This window comes from Apteryx mantelli, chromosome 19 (assembly GCF_036417845.1).
Source record: "Apteryx mantelli isolate bAptMan1 chromosome 19, bAptMan1.hap1, whole genome shotgun sequence".
Taxonomy (NCBI): domain Eukaryota; kingdom Metazoa; phylum Chordata; class Aves; order Apterygiformes; family Apterygidae; genus Apteryx; species Apteryx mantelli.
The window spans coordinates 11,952,255-11,970,752 of record NC_089996.1 but is presented as its reverse complement, the minus strand read 5'-3'; the positions used below and the strand labels follow the sequence as shown (position 1 = coordinate 11,970,752).

Below are 18,498 nucleotides of genomic sequence, written 5' to 3'. Positions count from 1 at the left end.
TTTTTCATTATGAAAATCTTCTAAAAAAAAAAAAAAAAGCCCAACAGTTAAAATCAAGGGCAGTTCTTCAGTTTCTGAATGAATATTTGAGCTATTATTTCTCATTCACAATAAAGTCTTGTTTTACAGAACTAACATACTGGATTGGAACTAACACCAGTCACAAGCAAACAGGAAGACTAAATTTATGTTAAAAAGCCTTATCTGTCAGTCAAATATATAATAGTTCCAATGGTTATTTGTTTAAAATCTAATTATATTCCTATCTATGCTTTGAAAAAAATGTATTGCAACATATACATATGAAAAGACTATATTAGATGTGCCAAAAAGAAGCGCTCTTGTTCTAAGTAGAGCACAAAGTTAATTCCAGAGTATGAAAAAGACAAGTTCTAGATAGCCCTAATAGAAATATGGCCAATTTATTCAAGTATTTAAGTCAAACTCAATGCTATATTTTTAATTTCAATACACTCCATGTTTTCCCTTTCTTTCTTTCATTCTGAAATAGTTTTGAGGAGGAAAAATAAACTTCATCTACTGAACACAAGCTAAAGGCTTTTTTGTAGCAGTAATCTAAATTTGATTAATAATTAGCTTCATGTAAGGCAAATATGAATCTGAAGCTTTTAAATGCAACCAGTCTAAAGTCTTGCTTTAAAAGAACAGTAACAGATGAAGACACCTATCAACTAATCAATAAAGTTACAGTTTTTCCTCATGCAAGGGGAACGCTGTCAGGCACACTGTTGAAAAAAAAAAAAAAAAAAAAAAGATAGTTAAAAATAAAGGTGGAAATTCTTTCCAGAAACCCAACAGATTATAGCAAGCTGGCCAAAAAGTGGGAGAGCTGTAAATCTAGTATTATGTGCATTGAGAAAAAACAAACAAAAAAAGCTTGATTAATCTAATATTGAATATAGCCTATTTTAAGAAAAAACAGAGATTACAGTCTGAGTTATGACTACCTCAGTAATAAAAGATTAAAAAAAAAAGAAAGAAAATAATCTAGAATGATGTAAACCAGAAACATCAGCAAATTAATCTTACAAAATGAGAGAGAGAGAGAGAGCAGAAATTAACTGACTGCAATTCCCAAGCAATTCCAGTGACTACAGCGGGTTATTGAAATCTCAGCTTGATGCATTATTTAAAAATAAAATAATAAAATTTATCGAAGTAATGCTAAATCCAGGGTGCATCCATAAGCTCAATTAAGCATAAATCAAATAATCTTTTATCACAGGAATGTACAGTCACAAGAAATTCATTCAGAGGTGTCTAAGTGAGTGAGGGACTGTATGTAGCGGCAAATTCTGCACAGGCCACTGGGCATACCACCAGAACAGTAGAAGGACCAATGGATTTTAATTATTCAAGGAGGTTAGAGAAACTAGGTCACTAGGCTTTAGATAAAAGCAGATTAAGAGAGGACCTCACATATATCTACACTGCCTGAAAAAAAGGAGAGAACAGAGGCTACAGAGTCATTTAAATTTCTGCCAACTACAAAAATAAAGGGGCAGAAAGAGAAGCTTAAGGCAGATGAAGGGCTAAAGGAATTTAGAGAAAAGTCCTTTATGGAGAGATTACTTAAGTGGAACATCCTATGAAAAGCAAGTAACAGCAAATACTCTTGCAATAATTATCCAATATAGTTACATAAATCTTTGGAGCAAACAGCTGCTACATCAAAAGTGAGTATGGACCTGGATGGGCTTCCTGGCTTCTTTCCATCCTAATATTTCCTATGATTCTATGCTAATATTGGTTTATATGCTTAACTTCAGATAACAAGATTAAAGCAATACTTTAGTATAAAAGTCCTCATAATGGAGGAATTTTGGACTACCTGCTGCACTGAACAGTTTACTTATCCAGACTAATTCAGAGCTCCTTAGAGATTGAAAAGTGAACTTAGGAGGGGGAAAAAAAAGATAACCACATTTGCCTTTTTTTCAGATGGCAAGACCTGCTTAAATCATACAGTTTTGTACTCCTGTGGGTCTAATATAATTTTTATTAATACTTCTCACATTTTAAAATCATGCAAAGCAATATATTATTATCACAGCAAATAGCTTTTAATGTTCTTAGCTGGTAGCATAAGGTTTCAATCCTGTTCCAAAACTGAAATTGGAGCTTACCACTTCAACTGATGTGAAAAGTGTAATTAAACTAAATAGAACAGCTCATTTCTCATTGCCCAGTACACTAACAAAATGTTATCAGAACATAGAAAGCTACGACATCTGGTGCAATTCTGTGATTAATTCTTAATCTGAAAAAATCTACACACAATCCCCTTCCCTACCTTACGTATAGCATTGGATTTTATCAGTTTTGAGGTAGAATGTTTTTAAAACAACTTATTTTTCTCTTACTTTGCTTCTTCATCTCTAGCAACTAGTAGAGACATATGATTGGAGGCTGATGCTGTTCGCAAGATGTCAACAGCCCTAAAAGGAGGAAAAAACAATAAAATTCATACACACTAGTGTTCTGTCATGAACTATACTCTGAGTAATAGTAAAGCATTAGGAAAACCAACAGATTCTTAAAGTAGTTAATCATTTTGACTGCCAGATGCAGAGAAAAAAAGCTCGTTATCAGCGTAACCCAAATTGAGCACTGGAAAACTGAGTGAAAGACAGGCTCTGCAGTGAGCCTGTGCCTGGTGACAGAATTAAACTGGAATTGCCATCTCTTTCCCTTCCCTTTTATCCATGTCTCTTCCAGGATCTATCCTACTACTTTCCTAGATTTCACTGAGGATTAGCAACGTAGACCAGAGCAGGGTACTGCTCAGGTATACCTCATTGGTAAGGGAAATCCCGAGCAATGCACACTGTAATTTTTATTTGTTTGAATTTTAATTCTACACCTCATTCAAATCTGTGGACTTTACATTGATCACTAGTGATCCAGCCACAGAAAATATCCAACATATTCTACAGATTTTCTAAGCAACTTCTCCTTAATTGCCTCATTACAAATAAATGATACTTGTTAGCTGCATCATCTACTTTCATGGGTATTAAAGCAACAGATAATTACAAAAATATTAATATTATAACAGATCAAGGTTTTAGTGCTATCTTCAAATACATTTTATAATCTACAGCAATAAGAACTGATTTATTCTGTCATTATACCTGCATGTAAAGTACTGTCATCTTCCATGACAGCTTTGCTGAATTAGACTTATAGGATAAATTCATTGCCAGTTTAATTAACTCCAGGGACCTCAGTGGAGTTATCCTCTTTTAATCAGTGGTCGATATGATCCAAAATATTTTACAGCATAAAACATATACTATTCCATACTCCAATAAACATCTAGTCATCTGTATAAACATACCTTTCATTGGTTACTCCAATTAAGTTTTCTCCATTGACATCTAAAATTAGGTCTCCAGTGAGCAAACGGCCTTGTAATGAAATTAACAGTAATTTATTGATCAACAGGAAAATGGTGAACATATTACACCACTGTAATAAAACAGAGCTTTTCCTTACAATTTTATGTGGTCTAATACAATAGATATAGCCTTATGACTTTAGCACCTTAGGCTCTGATCCTAATTTTGCTATAATATTGTGACAGACTATCAGTATCACTAATCTCAGAACAGCCACTAAAAACAGCAGTGTTATTTAGCTATTTGTATTATTTACACATAGCACATATGTATTTGCCAGACTGGAATTCATGCTTCATAGTTGCAGAATTAATTTTCAGCTGAATTTTTATGATATAAGTTTCAATGTATAAAAATATTAATATTTTATATATTCCATAAAGATATTTATAAGAGTTCTTTTGAACCATTTTTATTTTTAAACTTTCTCCAAATCTCAGGTTTAGGAATTATTATTTTTGAAGTAGATTTAGGTTTCTTTAATGATCATTCTGCGTAAAGCCAAGTGGAATCTCAAAAAAAACCATACACTGATCTAAGATAGAATTATATTCCATAATCTTTTTATTATTGGAAGATAGATAGGATAATTTGTTCCTTCCACAATGAACACCTAAACCACAGTCAAAAAAACATTTGTTGGAACTCATAAAAAATACTGGTTCTCTACATGAACAAACACTCTTAACCCCTACAAATTAATAGGGGCATCTCAATTCTTATTTAACTGTGCTGAAAGACTACCAACTGCTTTCACACCAGCCATATCTAGATCCGAACATATTTTCAAAAACTGAGAGTATTAAAGTGTTTTCCCACAAAGCATCTATGCTTCATGTCTCTATCTTAAAGAGAAGTTACAGTATCACGAACAGTAAGTAATCCATGTTATTTTAAATATGCTCATACACAAAGTAAAATAAAGATGATTGGTCTTGACAGCTTTTGGTATAAAGCAGGTTTGTAACAAAAATTTAAAAGCAATTACTTACTATCTACAGCAGCAATCCCTCCAGGTAGAATTCTCTTAATGAAGATCCCGTAATCTTCTGCTGTTTGTGCCCGATAACCTCCAATAATTTTAACTCCTGCAGAACAAACGAGAAACAAGAAAGACGTTGTTTATTCCACCTACTGTGCTAAATGGATTTACAATCAAATCCAAAAAAGATGGATAAATTAAACTTCTACTCATGTCAGTGTGAAGTGGGAAAGCTCACCAGATACTTTTCAACCTGGTTTACTCTTAATAAACAAAATGTGCAATCTAATTACCTAATCCATTCTGACAATCAGAAAAAGAAATGCGGTGAACAGCTCGATTGATTCCATGAGGGCCCATAATAGTCCTAAGAAATGAAATAAAAGTCATATTTGTAATTATAGAAATACATAAAATGCTACGTTAATACAGAAGAAATTACAGTGACCATGTTTTTAACTGTAATACAAATCAAAACTAGTCTTCTTGACTGACAACTCTCTATATATGGGATACAGAAAAAAAAAACAACAAGAAAAATCAATCTGCTCATAATAAAAATAGAATGGTAAGGTAAAATAAAGTATACTTAGTTTATTCCCTTTTCCCCAGAGCATTCGCATTCCAGCCAAATTCTGAATCCCACTTTGTAAATAATAAAAGGATTTTGATTAAATAGAAACAAAATCCCACAGCCATGTCCAACTTAGGATCTAAGCAAGAATACCACATCATAACTTCTTAAATCAGGTAACAAAAATCAAAACAAACCACAGTTAAGATAGCATATACAAAAATTTTTCTAAGACATAGTTTTCTGGTTATTCATGAGCATAATCTTTTCCCTACAATCTCTCATTTCTTCACTCAACATTTTTCTCTTTCTCTATTTATAAAGGCTTCTTTCCAAACCCTATTGCTTGCTCCTCTACATGCCCTCCCTTCCCAAGACAAAATACCAGGATGGCATGTGAAATTGTCTAAAAGCAGAAGAATTTTGGTATGCAATTGATAATGATGAAGAATTAAAGAAATTTACAAAGTAAAATTAAGAGTCTTGAAACCTAAATTTACAATTCCATCAGAAATATTCCCAGTGTACTGCGCTGAGAATATAATGTGTTAAGGATCCCTATAAATCCAGATTAGTCCTCTACCATTTTGTATTTTCATTCAGATGAGCTATTACAAAAAACCCAAGTTATATCATATATCCCCTGTCCTTCCACAGTTCAGCTTTTGCACCAGACCCATTATACGAAAAAGCAGAAGCACTGCTAAAATTCCTCTGCTTTGACCTACATATTGCTATTAGCCAGTGACTTGTATTTTCTGGAATATGATGCTAAAGTGAAATAGAACAACTAGAATTCATTAACAGGGAAAAAAAAAGATCAAAGTGGAGGACATAGTGACCTAAATCCTATCACACAGCCAAATCCAGCACACAGCTTGAACTCCAAGCCTGCAGCTGGTTATTTCTGCAAAGGCTGGAGTAAATGTCCTTAAAGGACAGAGGAAAGAGAGAAATCCAGAAGGTCCAAATGTTCCTAAATTGCAGCACCAGGCAAGAGATGCAATTCCTACAGAGCATTCCAAATTCCTTCTTTTTTTGTAAAAAAAAAAAAAAAAAAAAAAAACAAACAGATAAGATCTTTATCAAGGGATCCTTGCACTTGCTCTGAAAACAAACTATTCCACTATCTCAAATTCCCAGGGATTTGCAAAATTAGCCTTTTATTTTAGGAGAGCTCACCAAAAGAATGGACCTAATAATTCATCTTTAAAAACAAAAAGGAAGCCTATGCTTCAAATGTTGTAAAATTTTCACTGCAGTATTTCTCTCAGTATTTATTCCATAGGCTAAAAAGAAATGATGAAATCTAATTAGCGTATTTTGGCACTGCCAAGATTGCAAATGACCTTGCTACTGCATGACACAACGTAAGACTCACTTTATAAGGCTAAAAGTGAACCAAACTACTTTTACTTAATCACACTCTAGAAGAAATAAAAAAATTTGAATATGTTTTCTAACACAAAATTTTTGATAAGTTACTTGTATACTAGAGCAGCATACTATTTGCATTATTACCTAGTACTGTCACCTAAATTATTCCATGATTCTAAATTGTTTTGAAGCCAAAAAACAATATACTAATCATTATCTTGACAGGTCTGCGCCTGATTTGTATCCATCTTTGAAAACTGAGAAGACAAAGAATGCTGATCTTTCAAACAAGCAGGCAACTATTCTTTCTACTTTTTCCCACCTCATCTTTTGCTACTATTGTTCTGCCACGCTCTCAGCAGTTTTCACATGGCAGACATTTCTTTATACATTGCAAGTATCAGTATCACAAACAACTGTTGTTTATTTTTTAATATGTAAACCTTTCAGTAATAGTAGGGATCTCAGCTTAACTGGATTTTCCTTAAGTAATTATTTCCAGCACATTATGACTATACTAGTCCATCAAGAACATTTTACTTTCTCCTGATCTTTTGATGCTAATATTAGCAAAGGCTGAATAGTTGTAGTATTGAATAGTAGTTATCTGAATAGAAAAATCTTGGTTTATGAATACCATAATTAAAAATAAATATTGAATACCATTATTAATAGTTTAATCTTAACTTTCTAAAATTAGTAAATAAAATAAAAGCAAGAACAAACTTCATATTTCAACTTTGCAAGGAAGCTTACTTTAATGAAATTTTAAAAGATCAAATCTCAGATTTTAAGTCTTCAGTATTTCAAAGAAATATAGAGTTCATAAGAAACGGTAGAACCTATTTATCTCCTACTACATAAAATGATGATGAAATACAATCAAATATGTGCACAGAACACTTATACTAAGAAAGAATCTATATTTCTAGAAGCAAACAGGCAATACCTTCACAAGAGAGACCCTAACTTACTCAAAATTGATTCTGACAAAGACCACAGAGAGAATATACAAAGACAAGATGAACTAATAATCCATAATGGAGAAGAAAAAGGTATCTCCAAAACAGGGAAACTATCAGGATGTTGCCATCTACATTAACATTAGATAGGACTGACACTTTGAACAGACACTCTTACAAGGTATTCAATAGTATTTATGCTCTAAAGACTAAGTCCCTCTAATATATGAGGTTTAAAATTACTTCACAACATAAAAACTAAAGACAAAGATTTTCAAATGCCCAAATTAGTTCAGGATAGTACATCTTGCTGACTTTCAGTGTTCTCCCGTATCACTTAGAGACAGATCCTCAAGACATGTTACTAGTCATCGTTGTACTAAAATAAACAGTGCTTTAACAGTTTCACTGCATAAGGACTTGGATTTAGCTCCCGTCAAACATGCATTTCATGATTACTGAATAACGATAACATGAATTGTTAGCTACTTCCCCAAAACATTAGAAATATGCTCAGCAATATAACTAAGGAAATAGGCACCTAAACTAATTGGCAGTGGTAACAAAAATCATTTCAGTGCTCTTTGTAGAAAAAGATGTAAATAATCAATTGCGTATCACTGTTCATTCCTACAGAAGTCATACAAAAATACTTGTAACTAAACTTTTAGTACATAGAAAAAGAAAAAAAGTGAGAAAAGAGATAAAAAAGAAACAAGATTACACAAAACGTGCTATAACTTTGTTATACTGAAATTATTTAAAAAAATATTAAGCTTAACACTTCAGCTGAAGTCCTGGAATGTTAATAGACCAAGTACTCATATTTTTGTGCAGAGGATCTAGTAAAGGCAGTTCAAATGAAATCTTTGATACTTTTTTTTCCTATTACTCTTTTTTTTTTTTTTAAACAGCACGTATAAGTAAGTTCAGCAGCTTTCTATTTTACACCTTCTAGAGACTTATCAGAATGTGAGACTCTGGATACTCTTCTGATCTGCATTCCTCAAAAATTACTAGTCACTGATCTGCAAACGAAATATTTAGCTACATTTATCAGTAGAAGAAGAATACCCTTCCAGCACAAAATACATATTATTTGACACTTCCACAACAATCTAAATGATAAACCCTGGTTGCTTACAGAAAGAAAAAAGAATCTGTAAACAGCTGCAGCTTTTAAAATACCTTTACTGTACTTTTCCCAATTGCAGACTAGGGGAAATCTCATCAAAACCTAATGGCTCAGCATACCAGTATAAGAGAGAGAGACCATCAAAACGCTCTGGTTCATCTTCATCTCCTGGTGAGAGCAAGGACATTCTTTAGTACAGCAGAAAAGACAAGGACAAAATATCCAAAATGATCCAAAACTGGAGGTTTTCAATTCAACAGCACAGAGGTTACATGCAGGACAATTTCTGCTACAAACTAAAAAAAAAAAAACACTAAAAAAAAAAAAAATCAAACAGAGCCCGAGACAAGTGTCTCTGCCTACTTAATCTTCTCTGAAACCCTCTGCGTCACATGGACTAATTCACCTATCAAGGTAATGCTTACTTTTTTTCTGTTTTAAACAGCAATTTGTAGCAACTTTTAAGACCAATAAACTCAAAAGAGACAAATTTCACTTGCCTTTATGACAAGTGTGATTATGCAATCTATATCTAGCAGCAGCCAAATGAAATTAAATAATTAAAAGTTATTTATTTTTCCCTCCAAACAGGGTCAAAAGCAGTAACTCATGATCTTTCTAAAGCAGTCTTCCTAACAGATTGGATTATATACATCCACACACAAAAGTAAAAGCCAACAAAGTAGACAGACTGAAAGCATTAACGAAACAAATGCCATTGTGCTAATACTTTGCATTCTCAATCATGGTATTGACTTATGTGATGTTTTAATTTGGTTGTAGTGTTTTAATACACAACAGTCAAAACTTAACACAGAATCTGGTTTGTTTATTTCCTGTAGAAACAGAAGTTGACACATGTATGTTTTTCATGAAAGCAAATAATAAAAATGGTGCAAGAAATACGATCCCATTTTTATAGTTTATTGTGATATGTTTTATAATACAAGTAGGTGAAAAGTAGATAAAGGTGGACTTTGGAGGGGAAAAAAAGAAAAAAAAAAGGAAAGACTTCTATAAATCACATTTTACATTTTCTTAAAAGTGATCTGTCATCCCTCTGTTCCTTTCTAATCTATTTTAGTAAGACTTCTTTTTTTAAAAAAACAAAAAGTAATAAAACATTTTAAATTTTAATTTGCTGATTTAGAATGCCCATTTGCAGCATTCAGCAATCTCAACCGTTCTCATAAATTATCCTCTACGTTTCAACACCGGCTTCCAGAGACACTTTGTCAAAGCTACCAAAAAAAGCCATGCAGCTTGGCAGGGCCTGCTTATTTCAGATTATCCAACGGGATATCAGCAAAATACCTAGAGGAAAGAATTTCTTCTGTTAGAATGACTATAATCTGGTTGAAAAAGGAAACATACACAACTACTTCCACAGAGGTAAGACTCTCTGCTGACGTGAGGCTTGATCTCTCGAGATACGCACATACTCTGTTAGAAGTTCTGAGCTTCCAACATCAGTCTGAGTATCTATTTTCTTCCACAGTCATTTACAAGATTTTTTTCACCAAACTAAAGAACAAGTACATGCACTCCTATTACCCTTCCTCTCTCTAAAAGATCTTTAAAAAATTACTGTTTGAAACAAAACCAAAAGATGCTGTGTTCATAGGGGCTTTGTTTAAACAGAAGGATGAAACCTCTCTAAGGCAGAGTTAGCCCGTGATGAGACGGCATCTGTCAGTGTCTGGAGCTGCACAGCAGGACATCTGGGTTGTGCTATCGATGCACATGCTCATCTCAGACACTCTTTTTTTAAAGTTGCAGTGCCCATGGCTTGATTAACACGTAGCTGTTTTGGAGAAAGGATTTTTGATGCAATGTGCTACATACCGTTCGCATATACTGAGGTCAGTCCCTAGAGCAAGAAAAGCCTGCAAGCTAAATACAGAGACAGACAGAAAGGTAAAGTGACCTACTACAGATTAAGGAGCAGATCAGGGATGGAAGTGGGAACATAAATCAGCTTTGTGATTCCTACAATGTGAAGAGCTCCACTAGAGTCATGTGGCTTGCTCACATACATTTAGTGAGGAAAATTTGGCCCTTTATATTCTTATCTAAATCAATTTAACTCTGCTAATGTTACTAATATTTGAGCCCAAGGAAAAAAAAAACTTGATATTTTAAGCACAGTATCAATCAGACATACTCTAAGCAAGTTTTCTAAGATGGTGAATAAAACACCAGTGCCCTTTCTACAACAAAATTTTCACTGTTCCTAATATCAGTAGAGTTCAATTTGTTGTATCAGTATCAGGAAAATTTGTTAAAAATCACTTTGACCAATACAGCTTTGCTTGTTTCTAGTGCCATATTTTACACAACAGAAACACATATATAGAAAACCAATAAAAATATGACTCATGGCTATGTATTTCAATTATTAAAAAGGTCAAGTGCTTTTTTAATAAACCAGGCATGACAAAAAACTCCCAACAATAAAAGCAGTAGTACAAAACTTATTACTCCCACCTCTTCTCATTAGAATTCTGTTATCACCAATATACCATTCCTTCAAAAAATTGCTCCTCCATTCCTTCTCCAAGGTAACACTATGCATTGTTCAGCTTCCTGAACTCAGTCTCTAGGTTTCTATCCCCCTTTATCATAGAATTCTACTGCTGCTTTTAATGTTTCTGATGGAGTCATATAGAAAATTGGTATTATTGGTTCTCTTGCCTGTTCTCTGCCTTTCAAGAGCATACTTTGTGGAACACCAATTACAAAGAACTAACAATACAGTAACCACTTTAAAACCTATAAAATAAAATAAAACCAAATTTTCCAGAGACATTTTCTGCTATCTTGTGGAGCAAGCAGACTAAGATTCTTTTTCAAAGAGCTAGTAAGTTACTGTCTTCCAGCATCATTATTAATTATGACTCAGCCTTCCCAAAATAAATTTTGTAATGGTTTAGCAACCAAGATAGAAAGATTTGCCTAATCTATCATCTGCTAAATTATCCTATAAACCTTGGTAGCAAGACTCACAAGATCTTTTAATTATAAATAGAAAAGGCTTTCGTAAAAATCTTACAAAAATTTGTTATGCAACTATAGCCTTCCAGAGTCACAGACCTTAAAGGGTGAATATTCATTAAGACATTAAGGACCATAGTTAAGAGAACAGTTTATTATATAGTATCAACAGACACTTCCTTTTGATCTATCCAAACCCACTAATTATTCAAAATACATTTTGCTGACTAGGTCATTATAAAGATTAAAAGAAAACATATGTCATTATATGGAAAAATATTAAACATGTGAGAAAAAAAGGCATGAGCCACATTGTAATTGTGGAGAAATATGAACGGTCTGGGGCTACTCCCTTGTATGGAGAAGAATACATTAATTAAAGTTTAGGTAAAGCTCAATTAACATCTAACCAAATACATTCTTGAAGCATTGCACATTGATACCTTGTCTCCTAGAAGAAAAAAAATATATTAAATATAGAAAATGATAGCCTTGCATCATCATGTAGCCAACACGTGCGAAGCTATGTGCATGCTATTCAGGTTAATCTTTTATTTGAAAAATTGTTTATGGAGTGATCTAGTAACTATGCAATATACCTTCTAAGTAAACCTAGCAAAACATAGCTGTTTTGAAGATGTGTATCGTGGTATTATATAGTCTGTATTTCCATCTGACAAGCATAGTGTTTGCTTCTTCAGATCCCAGTGAAAAGAAAAATAGCTTTTTTTAAAAAAAAGGCAAAATATTTTTAATCAATTTATCTTTGAAATGGCATAACTCAAAATCCATGCTAAATGGTTTGGCAGTACTTTTGAGTACAATTTGTTGGACCTACTGCATAAGCACAGCAAACATGAAACAGTCCAGCATAATCTATGTCTATTTTAAAACCTGATTTTTCCTGACAATGTTGGCATGGTTATTTAGCAGTATGGGAAGAGTCTGGAATTAAGATTTTTCAGTTGTGACTGAATTTGAGTTTGACATTTAAAATCTGAGCCAACATTTTACTAAATCAAACTGGATCACATTACAGTTTATAATATAATGATCATTATACTTCCCATGGGACTGACAAAAAATAAAAGACTAGATGGTTCTAAAACACTGGATATAAAACACTAAAGACATGCAGACACATTATTCTGAAAAAATAATGCATCATAATGCATAAACTCCATACTGCATGTTATATTACTGTAGCTACCATATACACATAGGGAAATAATTTGTCATAGACCTTACAAGTGCATTTACATAGTTTCAGAAGCATCAAGGAATTTTTATGAGGGGTTTTATCTGTGGAGAACCAGTTTTAATCTAGTGCTGATTAACTTGATGAAAAGTTTCAGAGCTATTTCCTTCCTTTATGTGTAAATTTGCTGGTGTTGATATTAGCTTTTGTGAGAAGCTGCTTCAGTCTGTTTCAGTATCAAAGCATTTTTCCTTAAGAAGTCATCAAAACAAGATCCTATGAATGAAAGTACAGTAATTTTCATATGGCAATCAAATAATTGTTATAGTCCTGTCTGAGGGGAGGGGAAAGTACTTACTTTTTATTTGGATTTGTTAGGGGCTCTGCACAGGACATCTTCTTAGGTGCACTATTCTAATAAAAGCTCAGAACGGAGAATTCTGAAACACGAAGCACTGGCTCATAACCAAGATAATAATTGCTGTAAAAAAGGAGAAACCACTTTTTGAAACTTAAATGGATATGTTTATTTTCAGACACTGACAACAATTCTTATTTAATACTGACTAGCTGAAGATAAGTGGGAAAAGAACTTTTGTGCATAATCAGACACACTTCATTGCTGAAAAGTAAAACAGTAAGTAGCTAAAAACTCGGACTTATTGTGTGTTGTACCAGAATATCTGACATCCTCATTTCCTCTTAAATTATGAGGTTGTAAAAAGGAGTAAACTCAACATCCCCCCACCCCCACCCCGTGATTCAAATCTTCTGAAAAATCTACTAATTGAGATTATTTTATCGGGGGAACTCACATAACTGCAAAAGACAAAATAATGAGCTCTGATTTTCTTCTAACAAAGGTTATTGGGGGACGGAATTTTGTTATGAACAAAATACAGTGTCTTATTTCTTGTTTTTTTTTCCACTTTCTTTAAGCTTAATGTCTATATTCAGCACCAGAGGCACTTTTGAATTCTGAAGTCAAGTCTGCAAGGCATAGGCCAAAAGGCATACCAGATGCAGTTACATATTACTAAAAATGTGTAAAAAGAGTAATTCAGATTGTATTTTTATTAGTAGAACAGGCCCATAAGAAATACAATATTTGAGCTACAATCATCTGAAAAATTACTGGAAAAGTACCTATGCACAAATAATCTGTTTTTATCAGCAGCAAATCTTCCTGACCTTATGAGCTGTACAGTTAAATCCTCAAACAGCCAAGAACCAGAAGACCTACTGGAGGGGCCCAAGAAACACTTTAATCACCCCACAGGCAGGCAAGAGCAACAGGCGCTTGCGCTGCCAGTGATCCACTACAAAACTGGGCTAAGCTGAACTAAAGCAGGCTTCCTAGATTGCCTCAGGTGCACAGCACCAGCCTCCGCAAAGACCAACTCCGAGCCATTTATGCGGGTTGTACGTCTGCAAGAATGGACGGATAAATTCATTTTGGAAGAATACAGTTTTTTTAGCTGCAGCTGCAACAAATGATTTCTGATCTCTTGCTAAGGGATCAGAAATAATGCAATCTAAATAGAGAGGAAAATCTGCCATGTTGCTTTGCTCCAGGCTTCGTCATTCTGTTATTCAACCCATCTAAATGAAAAATGAAGCCGTATCAAGAGCTGCTGAAGTCACTGTGTGACTCAAATTACCGGAGCCAGCAAAGAGGAAAAAAGCCGCGCACTAAAGCAATAAACTCGAGCATCGCTACAGCAAAGTCTGTTACAACGCAGGGGTCCAGTCCTGTCAAGAAACATGACATCTGTGAATTGCTCTGAACTTGCCCATCCTGAAATAACTGCTGTTCACAAACGGCGCGGAATTATTTTGCAACACGTCAATATTTTGCATCGAAACAAAGCCAAATCAATACACAACAAAATGAAGCTAAACGCTAGCCAAAGCACCACTGGGGAAAAAACAAACAAAGACTGTGAAAGTGTCCATAAAACATAGAAACAGGAAGAAAAAGAGTAGAGGTGTCCTTCTGTGTTAAAATATCGTCACATCAGTGTACGGTGCCTAAGCAGAACACTGAAATATCTGTTTTGGTGCCTCAGAAGCACTATACTAAACTACACCGCTATACTATACTACATCAGAAACACATGCATGGAAAAAAAAAAAAGGAAAAAATAATAAAAAAAGACTTTACACTCTCGGTTTCGGTTCGCTGCGCACTCCGCAAACGGGCTGCAAAGGGTTTTCCCGCCCAGTTTACTCTCTTCTCCCAACCTTGCGCTGCCGCTTAGTTACCGCGTCTCCCCCCGCATCACCCGGGGGGGGGGGCAGAGCCCCCGCTCTGCCTTCAGCCGCCTCCCTCGCACCCGCCGCCGCCCGGCACCGACACCCCTCTCCCCGGCGTCACCCTCCCTCAGCGACACCCCTCTCCGCGGCGTCACCCTCCCTCGGCGATATCCCGCCCTCAGCGACACCCCTCTCCCCGGCGTCACCCTCCCTCGGCGACACCCCTCTCCGCGGCGTCACCCTCCCTCGGCGATATCCCGCCCTCTGCGACACCCCTCTCCCCGGCGTCACCCTCCCTCGGCGACACCCCGCCCTCGGCGACACCCCTCTCCCCGGCGTCACCCTCCCTCGGCGACACCCCCCTCCGCGGCGTCACCCCTCCCTCAGCGATATCCCGCCCTCAGCGACCCCCCGCCCCCCGGGCGCCCCAGGCGGGGGAAGCCGCACCGCCCCCGGCGCGGGGAGGCGCGGAGGCTCTCCCGCACCGCGGGGCAGCCGGCGAGGGGCGGCGAGGCGAGACGCCCGCTGCCCCCTCGGCCCCGGGCCGGGCGCCCCACGCGCAGCGCCGCCGGGCGAGGCGGGGTGGGGGCGGGGCGGCGGGGCTGAAGCGCCGCGCGCGCGCCCGCCCGCACTCACCCGCGGCGGCGGCCGGCGTCGCCGCGCCCGGTCTCGCGAGAGGAGGCGGCGCGGCGGCGGCGGCGGCGGCGGAAGGGGGCAGGCGGGCGGCATGGGGCCGTGCGGGCGGGGCTGGGCGCGCTGCGGCGGCCCGCGGCTCCGCGGCCCCCTCTGGGCGCTGGCGCTGGGCCGGGCCCCGCCGCGGCCGGCGGCGGCGGCGGCGAGGGCTGGGTGCGGGCTGTGGGCGCCGGGCCCGCAGCCGGCGCGCGGGCTGCGCAGCTCCAACCCCTTCACGCGCGCGCAGGAGGAGGAGTGGCGGCGCCGCAACGGCACGGCGCTCGCCTACATCGCCGCCGCCGCCGTGGGCATGGTGGGCATGTCCTACGCGGCCGTGCCGCTCTACCGCCTCTACTGCCAGGTACCGCGGCCTTCAGCCTCCCCCCTCCCCCTCCTCAGTCTGAATAACCTCTCAAACCGCTGGCGGCGCCGAAAACGCCACGCGCGGTTAGCGAGTGACCTGCCGCCCTTTGGCAGGCGACGGGCCTCGGCGGCACGACGGCAGCCGGTCACGGCGCGGAGCAGATCGAGAGCATGAAGCCGGTGCGGGAGCGCGTCGTGAGGGTCACGTTCAACGCGGACGTGCACGCCAGCCTCCACTGGAACTTCAGGCCGCAGCAGACGGAGATCTACGTGAGCGACCTGCCCCTTCTCGCGCTAACGGTCACCTCACGGGGCTTGAAACCGAGGCGGGGGTTTTACTTAGGTCCTCTGTGGCCATCCTGATCCTGTGGGGTCGTTCACTTGCGTGTTTGGGTGCTGATCCAGAAAAATCCCAGCCGTGTGTCAGCCCGGGGGTGGTTCCGCAGTACTCACAGTTCCGAATTGTATTTTCAGCGCCGGGGGAAGAGGCGCGGTTCCCGTCCTACCTACCCGAGGGGTTTTGTAAACTCTTATTGCCTGTCGTATTGTAGTTATCTTGCAGTCGGTTCTTTTTCCCCATGGAGCTGCCAAAAGAGATTGCAGCTTACTCTGTACAAGTGTAAAAAAAGTTTCCAGTATAGCTGGCGATCTTAGACTTTGGCGTTTTGCCAGGCTGGTACTTTCTTTTCTTGCCACTCTGCTTCCGGGATTGCTTTTATAAAAATGAGCTTTTTTTTTTATCCAACTTTACTGTTTAAAATCGGTTCTTGATAAAGGCTCTCAAAATCAGTTATGCTTCTTAATTAGTTTCCGATTCCATTATTGAAAAAACAATATTGTCCAAAATGGAAAAGTACACCCTATATAAATATGCCTCTTAAAAAAGCTTTGCATGCTGGTAAACTGCTGAGAATAGTAGAAGCTCAGTGGTAAACTGCTCAAGATTCAAAATGCACATATATGGATGCTTTTAATATTTTTAATTTAGAACGGGGTGAGTTATCTATAAGCAAGATGTTAGTGAAGCATAGGAATAATCAATTTGAAACGGCAAAACAGAAAATAAAGTCATACTTAATTTAGTTAAACTAAAGGACTTTGAGGGATGGAGGGCTCCAAGTGCATTAAAAATCCTCATGCGACTTTTAATACAGGTGGTTCCAGGAGAGACTGCACTAGCATTTTATAAAGCAAAAAATCCTACTGACAAACCAGTAATTGGAATCTCTACCTACAATGTAGTACCCTTTGAAGCAGGACAGTATTTCAATAAAATACAAGTAAGTGTAAACAATTCACTGATTGTATTTTTCTTTATATGAATGTAACTGAATTGTTATCCATAAATGAGGATTTTGAATTTCAACCCTGGAGTTCATTCTTAGTATACCAATATTTGAGAAAATGCCTTCAATTTTTGATTTTTCAAATAACCATGTTCATTCTTAGTCTTGCTGTCTTCCTGACAGGCCACAGCATATTAAATTAGAGTGGTTCCCTAATACACATTAGTACAAGTGACTTTGAGGGCAGTTGTTAATGATGTGAGGTAGCAGTTTTAGACAAATCATTAGAAGATAATTTCTTCCTATAACGCATGGGGAACAGAATTGCTGCCTTGGTGTCACGTTGCTGAGATGGCACTTGTTATTCTGAGTGCTCGTCCTTCCTTGGATGGGAGGAATGTACAGGGAATGAGAGCTGATTTAAAAGATGAAGTGCTACCTCTCCTTGGCAGAGAAAGCTCACTGTAGCTTTTTTGGCTAATCATTTTTTTTTTTCCCCCCCTCTCCCCTGCAGTGTTTTTGTTTTGAAGAACAGCGGCTTAATCCTCAAGAGGAAGTGGACATGCCTGTCTTTTTCTACATTGATCCAGAATTTGCAGAGGACCCTAAAATGGCTAAAGTTGATTTGATCACTCTCTCTTACACCTTTTTTGAAGCAAAGGAAGGACATAAACTACCACTTCCAGGATATCAGTAATAGGCAATATCTATGTAATTGGACTTCTGCTACCTGACCACCAGTTTTGAGACCATTTTCCCATGCAAGGAGAAACTATAAAAACTACACGAGTACTGTGCAATATGAAACTACATTATTAAACCACTGTGGGCACGTGCTGCTCTTCTGATGGGATTTTTTCTATTTTTTTTTTAACTTATGTAGTTATAATTGCCTTAGGAATAGTATTTTTATCATCAGAACACAAGGAATCTCTAAAGGCAACTGTCTCAAAACCATCCCTTCTAATGATACATGTTATCTGAATGTGATGAGGTGGATCTTTAAATCCAAGTGCAAACTGAGATTTTCAGTTTTATTTTCAAAGGAACAAATTGTTTAATAAATATCTAAAATTGCATTGCTGACTCTGAAGAATAACTTCCCTTTACCTTGTATTTTCAGTGAAAACTTTTGCAATAAAGTAACATACTTAATAATTCATGAAATCTCAAACTAAAAGTTAGAGTGAATTGCTAAGTCACCCTCCCCCAGCAGAGGAGGAGATGATGATTCAGTAGATGATGCTGCCTCTTGAATTATTACTGAATCAGTAGTT

At 37.7% G+C, this 18,498-nt stretch overlaps 2 protein-coding genes across 7 annotated transcripts in view; one reads left to right on the top strand and one right to left on the bottom strand.

The window, feature by feature from the left end:
- The window catches only part of STXBP4 (syntaxin binding protein 4), an 82,695-nt gene extending 67,813 nt beyond the window's left edge, over positions 1-14,882 (bottom strand). For 3 of the 6 annotated variants that reach the window (XM_067308346.1, XM_067308349.1, XM_067308350.1), the window contains exons 1-6: positions 14,809-14,882; positions 13,003-13,125; positions 4,698-4,771; positions 4,415-4,510; positions 3,362-3,431; positions 2,385-2,459 (exon numbers count right to left, since the gene is read on the bottom strand). In XM_067308346.1, coding sequence (XP_067164447.1) covers positions 2,385-2,459; positions 3,362-3,431; positions 4,415-4,510; positions 4,698-4,771; positions 13,003-13,040 — 353 coding nt within the window. In that variant the 5' untranslated portion in view covers positions 13,041-13,125; positions 14,809-14,882. Of the gene's footprint in view, positions 1-2,384; positions 2,460-3,361; positions 3,432-4,414; positions 4,511-4,697; positions 4,772-8,505; positions 8,544-8,571; positions 8,640-13,002; positions 13,126-14,305; positions 14,489-14,808 lie in introns of those variants that run through there. The other 3 variants (XM_067308347.1, XM_067308345.1, XM_067308348.1) reach the window with 3 other exon arrangements.
- A 745-nt stretch (positions 14,883-15,627) lies between these two features.
- COX11 (cytochrome c oxidase copper chaperone COX11) lies at positions 15,628-18,300 on the top strand. Its single transcript, XM_067308232.1, has 4 exons — positions 15,628-15,933; positions 16,050-16,205; positions 17,090-17,215; positions 17,736-18,300. Exons 1-4 carry the CDS (start codon positions 15,628-15,630, stop codon positions 17,916-17,918), a joined length of 771 nt encoding a protein of 256 aa, XP_067164333.1. The 3' UTR covers positions 17,919-18,300.
- Positions 18,301-18,498: the final 198 nt, after the last annotated feature.